Source organism: Tursiops truncatus, chromosome 8 (genome assembly GCF_011762595.2).
Source record: "Tursiops truncatus isolate mTurTru1 chromosome 8, mTurTru1.mat.Y, whole genome shotgun sequence".
NCBI lineage: Eukaryota > Metazoa > Chordata > Mammalia > Artiodactyla > Delphinidae > Tursiops > Tursiops truncatus.
This window is the reverse complement of record NC_047041.1, coordinates 98055991-98065067: the sequence shown is the minus strand read 5'-3', so window position 1 is coordinate 98065067 and position 9077 is coordinate 98055991. Positions and strand designations below refer to the sequence as shown.

At 54.2% G+C, this 9077-nt stretch overlaps 1 protein-coding gene across 3 annotated transcripts; it reads right to left on the bottom strand.

Annotated features, from left to right (window-relative positions):
- Nucleotides 1–105: 105 nt before the first annotated feature.
- On the bottom strand, nucleotides 106–8826 carry TMEM109 (transmembrane protein 109). Of its 3 annotated transcripts, none has more exons than XM_033860755.2 (4): nucleotides 8686–8826; nucleotides 3043–3287; nucleotides 2083–2185; nucleotides 106–1663 (listed from the first exon to the last, which is right to left on the bottom strand). In XM_033860755.2, exons 2-4 carry the CDS (start codon nucleotides 3277–3279, stop codon nucleotides 1272–1274), a joined length of 732 nt encoding a protein of 243 aa, XP_033716646.1. In that variant the 5' UTR covers nucleotides 3280–3287; nucleotides 8686–8826; the 3' UTR covers nucleotides 106–1271. The 3 variants fall into 3 exon arrangements, with proteins under 3 accessions (XP_033716646.1, XP_033716645.1, XP_033716644.1); XM_033860754.2 differs by lacking the exon at nucleotides 8686–8826 and adding an exon at nucleotides 8483–8639; XM_033860753.2 differs by lacking the exon at nucleotides 8686–8826 and adding an exon at nucleotides 8288–8453.
- Between the last annotated feature and the right edge of the window lie 251 nt (nucleotides 8827–9077).

Here is a 9077-nt window from a genome sequence, read left to right as displayed (position 1 = left end):
CAGGGAGAAGTCGTGAAAGCTGAGCAGCTCCACAGAAATGGGTTTAGCTGGAGAGAAGGCACTCAAAGCAAGCCAGACTTTGAGCAAATACATCTGATCCGGAACTAGATAATAAAATAGCGTGCACTTTATTTAAAACCAACCAAGCGCTGATAAAAATATATTTCACTGCAGCTGTGATTCCATCTCCAACCTCAACAGTAAGAACTGGGCATTTCTCTACTCTTCACATCACATGTGGGGCCTGGCAAAGGAGGCCACCCACCTCCACCAAAGCCTCGAAGGAAGCGTGAGCGCCCTGGTGGGGAGGGTGCAGCCGCAGAGCATGAGAAGGGAAGGGGCTGTGAGGCGCATCTCTGCTGTCTGCTCTGCGCTCCTCCTAGGCAACTCATCAGCGGACTCCCTGGTGGCAGTGATGGAGAGAGAGATGGAGAACCGCCCGGAGCTGCGCAGACAGGACGATGAACCCTCCTTCCTCCTTCAGGGTCTCTGAAACCCCCACAGGGGATCTCATGGCCACCGCAGGGTCCTACTTGCAGGCACGAGCCTACGAAGCAGTCATCTTTTGCTCTGGCTGAAGGGAAATCAAGATTCTGAGAGGAACCACTTTCCTCTTGACACAAAGCAGCTACAGGGCAGTTTCCTACATACAGTACGGCAGCGGGCAAGCGGAGGGCCCTGCTGGCTCGGATTAAGGCACTTGTAACAGATTCAATGTACATCCCGGCCCACTTCCCTTCCCCTCAGGCCCCAAATGCCCTGCCTCTTCCCCACGCTGGGCAATGAAGGGGACAGGAGCATGCCCTGAGGGACTGTGGTTTGGTTGGAGTACAGGGCTAGAAGGAGAAGACAAGCAGGAAGGAAGCTGGGGACTTGGCAGGGGAGGAGCTAGAGAAGGACAGGAGAGCAAGAGCGTCGGAGGGAGGCAAGGCAGCCGCTGAGTCACAGGAGGCCCCTGGCAGTGATCAGAGGTGTCTGCCGAGAGGAGGTGCAGAAGCTGGCGGGAGGCCCCCCACCTTCCCCTGGCTGAGACAGGGGGGAGCAGAGAAAGGGTGAGGAGAACCAACCCCAGACAGAGAACCACAGAGGACAAGGCCCCTGAGGACCAGTGGGGGGTTGGTCTTTCTCTCGCTCTCGGCTAAGGGGGCTGGTGCAGAGACAGCGTTCGGAGACAGAGCAAGAAAGGGGCAGGGGGCTGGGAGGAGGGCTGTGCGACCCAGAAGCAGCTCGGCTCTTTGGTATGACGAAGGTGGCAGCGTCCGGCGTCCTTCTCACTCCTCCTCCACGCTCCGGGGCCCCTTGGCCGCTCGCCTCTGCCGCCAGCGCAGCTCTTCCACCTGGCGCTCCAGCCCCCGCACCTTGGCCTCCAGCTGGGCCCCCGAGGCCCGGGTGCCAGTGAGCCGGCTCAGCAGGGCGTAGAGTGTCAGCAAGGCCAGGAGGAGCAAGGCCCGGGTGGAAGGGTCGGGCACTGACCTCACCAGGGCCACAAAAGCGGCCAGGAAGAGGGCAAGCTTCAGGCCCCACAGGATCCGCCCCAGCAAGGCCAAGACCAAGCCGAGGAGCAGGGACAGCAGCCAATAGGCAACCAGGGCCCCCGCTCCCCACAGCAGGAAGGTCTGGACTTGGCCGGGGCTGAGCTTCAGGCCCTGAGTGAGGTGATCTCCTGGAAAGGGAGAGAGTCGCAGAATCAGCCCACCTGGTGCCGCGAAAGGAGAGGTTTGGTCAAGAACCAAAAGCGGGAGGAGCCAAACCCCCTCGCCAAGGAAAACTCCTTTCCCACGGGGTCGTGGAGCTTAAATCTCAGCTCCGGTCCCAGCTGACTGTGGGGAGACTACTTCCCCTGGTTGAGTCTGCTGCATCTGTGAAGTGGGAGTAACGCTCTGGGCTGCGGGTGACAGTTAGATGAGATGGTATGGCTTAGCAGGAGGCGGCAGTTAGCAGCCTGCTCTTATGCTCGTCTCTGGGGAGACCTGGGAGATGCTGAGCAGCCGGGGAAAAGTCTAGACCCTGAAAAGATAAATTCCCACAAACAGGAAGGGCCAGGCTAAGCTCCAGCTGACCTAACCATTCTCTGCCACTCACCTTCTAGCCCCAAGACGTTCAGCAGCTGTGCGGCAACCCCAGACAGCGTGAAGAAGGCCACAGAGATGGCCGATGAGACCGCCCACATCACCTGAGCCAAGGTCTGTGGGAGAGCAGAGCGTGAGTTGAGTCCGTGATTACTGATGCTCTTCTCTTCTGAGTCTCACCACCGCTGCCCACGAACATCTCCACCTGCCTCTCTGGTGGAGAGGCTGAGGGGTCCCTTCCACAGCCACCTTCCAGTGCATGGGGATGGACAGCGGGCCATTTCTCCTTCCTGTCTGAACTGGAACCCAGGACACTTGGGCCCTAATTCAACTGATGTGCTGGAATACTTTGGCGGTAGTAGTGGGTGAACGTGGGCATGTGGGGGTGACCATCCAATCCCTGGAGTAGTCACCCTGTAAAACTGGGGTCCTCCCAGGGAATCATGAAGGTGTGTGAAGTAACAGCAGTGGAGGACTAGGATGTTTCAGTGGAAAAGAAGTCAATCAGCTCGTCTATATTATGCATTTTATAAATGATTGTTTCAGCCGTTTAGGACGACCTATCAGAAGTATGTACCAGCAGGCTTGGGACGCCATCAGGCAGAAGAGACAGCCCTGCCTAAGAACCCTGAGTCACCCTCACCGCTACCTCTGAAGGTGAAAGAATGAACTCAGGTCTTGATATTTTGCCAATTTAAGCCTCTAGGTCAGATTTAGACCAAAGCCAGACTCTATAGTCACCGGTGACGTAGGTTGATAAAGATGGCTCATTTCCCAGCCTTTCTGGCAAGAAAGGGCAGGAATAAGGCAAAGATGGGGGTGGAGCTAAAGGCCCTGGGGTAGGAATGAAACAATGAGAGTGCAAAAGGCCGGGGCTGTCTGGCTTCATTCTGTGGAACTGGGGGCTCTCTCCATGAACAACGGCTCCTCTGTCCTCAGTGCGCGTAGCCACAGCAGGGAACACCTTCCTTACCTCGGAAACTAGGTGCGTGGTTTCTGGCCCAATCCAGGCATCCAAGGTTCCCCGCACAGATCGACCTATCTGGCTCAGGAGATCAACTGGGGCCTCCCTCTTCTGCTGGCCTGGTGGCACGAAGTCTCGATGGGACTGGGATGACGCTGAGTGGAGGAGGACGAGGGCCGCTAGGAACATCAGGACGACTTTGAACAGATGCTTGCCCCGTGGTGAACTGCTGCCTGAGCCTGCCATGGCTGGGTCTGCCAGAGAAGAAGCATGGGGTGAGCGGAAGGCCCGAACCGGCCGAGAAACCCACTGTCCCAAGCATGACGGGCCCCAGCACCCCCCACCGCCCCTCCCTGTTAGCTGACAAAGGCAGAACTCAGACTTCAACTTAAGCCGGGCACAACCACCTCATTCCCGGGTTCCTCTCACACGTTCTTTACCACTTGCATATTAACTAGCCAGCAAGTATCAGTCAATGCCTTAAGGTGATGAGAAGATCTCTCTAAGGCTTATTCCAGTTCTAAAACCCCGAAGGCCTGCCTTTGTGTCTTAGGTGCTTCGGGTATAAAAAAAAAAAAATTATAAGACTGTATGGCTTTGGGCTTTCCTGGCGGCGCAGTGGTTAAGAATCCACCTGCCAATGCAGGGGACACGGGTTCCATGCCTGGCCCAGGAAGATCCCACATGCCGCAGAGCAACTAAGCCCGTGTGCCACAACTACTGAGCCTGTGCTCTAGAGCCCACGAGCCACAACCACTGAAGCCCATGTGCCTAGAGCCCGTGCTCTGCAACAAGAGAAGCCACCACAATGAGAAGCCCTGGCACCGCAACAAAGAGTAGCCCCCGCTCACCGTAACTAGAGAAAGCCCACGCGCAGCAACGAAGACCCAAATGGAGCCAAAAATAAAAACAAACAAATAAATAAATTTATTAAAAAGAAAAAGACTATACAGTTTTGTCCTCAAGGAGGTTATAATCTACTTAAGATAAAGCTGATATTTATTTTTTAAAAAAACCTTAAAACATAGCACTCGAATAGGATTACCGCTATATAACAATGTAAAGAAAAGGGCTCAGGTGCTCAAATAAGAACCCACTGCACATAGGTCATATGTTCTGCAGGACCATCACATGAGGTGGGCGTTATCCTCCTCGCCGCTAAGGGGAGACAGGAGAAGAAACTGAGACTTAGGAATTAAGCATTTACCCAAGGACAAAGGCCAGGAGTTAAACCCAAGCTTCTGCTTCCGAAACGCAGAAGTGAAGGTGGTTGCTCGTTGGAATCACCTGGAAGCTTCACAAAGTTCTGATACCTCTGCCCCAAGCCCCGAGCTTCTGATGTCACCATCTGGGTGTGGCCTGGGCTTTGACCTGCAAAAGCGCCCCAGGGGATTCCACTGTGCAAAGTTGAGACCCACTGATACAGAGATGACCTCAACTCCCCAGCCCCCAACGTAGGCAAGAAGTTAAAGCACAACTTTTACGGAAAGATATTATTATTATTAACAGCAATTTAACCACGCGTCACCTATCTCGTTTAATCCTCACAACAACCCATCAGTTAGGTATTGTTCTTATCCCCCATTTTCCTGATGAAGAAACTGAGGGAGGATATGTAGTAAGCGGGAGAGCCAGGATTTGAATCCAGGTGCATCTGACATCAGACCCGCTCACACATAGCCCTGCGTTGTATCCTCTCCAACTTCAGTCTCAGAAGCGACTTGGAAAGTCCTACAATAGATTATTCATGAGCTAAAATAGACTTGACATCTACCAATCCACTCCATGAATTACTGGTGACAATTCATTTAACCACTCTGTGCTCCGATCTCATCTGTAATGGGATACTGTAGGCAAATTAAGACCCAACAAGTATCGACTCATTGAAGTACGTACGCTGGATTTGGCCATGAAAAACGTTTTCAGTTCCAACTTCTATTTGCCACCACGCTTGAGAAAAGTCAAATGGCACCAGCAAATCCCATTCTTTTCCAGGCTCAGAAATGAACCTGCAGTTCCAGGGTGTTTCTGTGATTCAGACCTGATGAGCAGAGAGGCTAAGCCATGTCGCTGAGGTAGGAGCAGCCACGTGTTTGAAGTTTTTGTAGTTACCAGGGCACTACGGGAGTCGGCCAGAAATCTGGAGCCATCCGGATGGAGGAGAGCGAAGAGAAGATGTTCCCATTCTTGTTTAGTGGGAAGGAGCAGGGTCCAAGAAGGGGTTATAAAAATATCACACTCGGGGCACTTTCTGGCCCAGAAACAGCTGCTCTAAGTCCCTCCTGAGGCCTGTAGGTAAAGCAGGGCTGCAAAACATGCAGTTCATAGGGAGCGACCTCAGGCTGGGAAGCCTTCTCCTCTTTTTGGCACAAGTCGAGAACCAGATGGTTCCTGCCTGCCAGGGGTCAGAGACGAGGAAAGCATGGGTCAGTTCCTGGTCTATCTGGGTCATGACCACACTGGGGACAGAAAGAGCAGGGTTGCTATATTGGGTTGGATTCTATATCCAAGGACCTCCACCAGGAGGGATCAGATGTCGTGTCCTCCTTTCTGGAAGGTCAGGGTGACATGAGCTGCTGCCCCCTTGGCAGACTTCTGCATTCTTTGCCAGCCTCGACTTTCAGGCGGCCATTTGCTCCAGTCGAGGGGAGCTGGGGGACCTTGAAATAAACTCTCCACGGGGAGGCTGGCATTGCAATGCCAGCTGACCTTCCAAAGGGCACCGGAAACCAAATCTAACAGGATTCTGGAGAGTGGCCTTTGCAGATAAGAGAGCAGATTACTGGCTCGTCCCTTTCATCCAATTGTTTTCTTTAACAGGATTCTTTCTCATTTCTTTTTTTTTTTTAACATTTTTATTGGAGTATAATTGCTTTACAATGGTGTGTTAGTTTCTGCTTTACAACATCTTTCTCATTCTTCAGCAAGAGCCTAACCCACCGCCATTACGCCTCCTCACTTCAGCCCCATCAAATACTTTTTTTTTTTTGCGGTACGCGGGCCTCTCACTGTTGTGGCCTCTCCCGTTGCGGAGCACAGGCTCCAGACGCGCAGGCTCAGCGGCCATGGCTCACGGGCCCAGCCGCTCCGCGGCATGTGGGATCCTCCTGGACCAGGGCACGAACCCGTGTCCTCTGCATTGGCAGGCGGACTCTCACCCACTGCGCCACCAGGGAAGCCCCGATCAAATACTTTCAACAAAGAGAAGCCATGGTAGTCAGGAGCCGAAGCAGTCTTGAGCTCTGAGAGGAAGGATGTCTTAAACGTCTTCACCTCCTGCAATGCCTGACCTCAGAAAAATAGCAGGCACTCAACAACCACAACAAACTGTGTGTGTGTGGTGTGTATAGTGTGTGTGGTGTGTATAGTGTGTGTGTTGTTTTATAATTTACAAAGTGCTTGTTCTTTCACCATCTCATTTAACTCCTATAAGAATCATATAAGATACTGCTACTCTCCACGTTTTACTCAGAAAACAATGGCTTGGAGAGATCAAGTGACTTGTTAAAGTACACGCATCGGGACTGGGACTTGACTCCAGAACCCAGGATCTGAACCTTGCCCTTTCGCTCCTTCCACACCTCCACTCTGCCTCAGTAAGACATGGTCCCTGCCCTCAAGGTGCTTCAAGTCCTGCCCCCAAATCAACAATCACAAAGTTAGAGGACTAACTACCCAGACTCCCACGAGGAGGCCACCCACCAGAAGATGACCCACCTGCTGGGCTCACACGTCATGGCTCTACAGCGAGACATATGAGGACAGCAAAAAATTGGGACTAGACCAGCCACTTTTGTTCAGGCAGCTGCAACGGGGCTCAGGAAGGGACGGGCTGAGCCGGGGAAACTGAACTATGGTAGTGAGGAGCCACATGTGTTTAGCTGTGGTTTGCTAAGAGGGACGGGTGGGGGACGGTCCCCTCTCCCCCTGCCAAGGCTCCTTCCTCCCGGTAGCTTCCTCTTGCGCTATGAATCACGACGTGGCAGGAGGGGCAGCTGACTTAGTACCCTCTGCCGGCTCTGATTTCCCCATCATTGAGGAACTTGCCCCTCTGGAGCAGCGGTTCTCGACTCCGGTTGCCCATCAGAAGGGCCTGAGCCGGTTTAAGCTAGAGGGTCTGCCCCACCCCACCCCGGGGCTTCCTTACTCCGACCCTCCCCAGAGACAGAGGGGCTCAGGCTTTTGTTTTTAGAGCTCCCCGGGGATTTCTGATGCATAACGGCACAGCTGCCACAAATGGTCAGCAGCACAGGGAAAAGTCTACTTCGGGCAAAGCCCCCAGAGTGCAGCATTGGGCAGAGGACTCTAGACTTCCTTCTGTCCCAAGTTCAATTCTGCCACACACTAAAAGCCACTACCTTCTGTCTTATCACTTAACCTAAGTTTCAGTCTCCTCAAATGTAAAATGGGGTTAAGCAAGGTTATGAGTTACCGCAAGGAGTTAACATGTTTCTGCAAGAACTTTGTAAACTGTAAACATCTATAGGAACGTTGCAGTACACAAATTGCCAATATACCACTCACTGCATTGTAGCATCATTTACCAGTTTCTATGCCTGGCTCCCCCATTAGACTTTGAGCACCTCCTCGTCAGACTTAACTTTTCTTGGAATCTCCAGCGCCTAGCACAGAACAATGACTAATAAATGCTTGTTAAATGAGTATTAGAAGCCCGCCAAGAAGCGGTGAGGGTGGCAATGGAGAGCCATGGAGAGGTGCGGAGAGGAGACTATTTTAAAGTTGATCCAAATATGCAGCGGCCACCCGAAAAGCACAGCTGCGTGGAAAGGAAGCTGCTAGACCGGGTGAAGCTGCCCCTGAGAAGAATGAAGTCAGCGTCCCAGCAGGTGGGGGCAGCCCCCCGCTAAACCCCTGACAGCTGCTGCTGCCCAGCAACTGTTTGGGGGCCGGGCGACGGGCAAAGCGGCAGCCTCCCAGGCGCACGACGCCTTCCCCAGGATCCAGCCTCCCCGAGACAGGGTGTCAGTGGCGTGCATGTGCTATTTCGAACCGCGTGTCCCCTGCCAAGCTTGCTGGGTGGCGTCACCGGCAAGGGATGCGGCGCGGCCCAGGGGTTCGGGGTACCCCAAAGGGCTCGGAGCGGGGCCGCGGGAGGCTGGGCCGTGGGCGGGAGTCGGGGGCGAGGGGCTCAGCGCTGGCCTCGTCCCCCAGCCTGACAACCACCCGGCCTTGACCGGACCTCGGGGCAGCGCTGGGAACTCTTCTCCCCGGAAACACGCGCCTCCCCTGTTACCTACTAACGACGCCCCCTGTTGCATAGCAACGAGGATCCGAGTCCCCAGTTAATCTCCCCGCCGCGCGACGTCGGAGCCCTCTCTACTGGTGCTCGCCAGGCCTCGCGGCTCCGCCCTGGTCCCGCCTGTAGCGGCCGCCGCCGCAACCCAGTCCCAGGTACAGCCCCGGAGCCCCGGTCTCGGGTCGCACTCACCGGGCTCCGGCCACAGCTGTTATTCACGTGCAACTTCACTAAAACGCGCCACTAAAACCGCGCCACTAAAGCCGCGCCTCAATACTGGGGCGTTGGTTTATCGTCTGCGCACGCGCGAGGCGGGATGCGCCCACGGACCCGCAGACCTCCCTCACAGCCCAAACCTGGTGTCGGTCAGCGCATGCGCCCTACCCTCTGATTACCTTTTTTTCCCAAGCATTCCCACGGAGAGAAGAATGGGGTCGGAAGTTCGAGCTGGGAACGGAAGTCTCTGGCAGGAAAGGGGAAAGAGGTGACTATATCTGGGCTATAGCGTGGATAAACTGGATCTTTGGATTTGGAGTGGAAGCTTATCCGCCTCTAAAAGGCCCCTTGGCATTTCGGGGAATGTAGTTCTCCAGCTACGTGGTGCCTCCTGGGGCATTGTGGGAAATGTAGTTCTAGAGGCGCCTCAGAGCACCTGGTCTTTTGAGAAACTTTTCGCGCTAAAAAAGCACAAAGGGAAAGGGTGTTAGAGGAGCAGTAAGAGGCGCACAACCGGGAAAATGCATCCTTTCCTTCTGAGAGCATTTCCACACCCAAACTCTGCAGATGG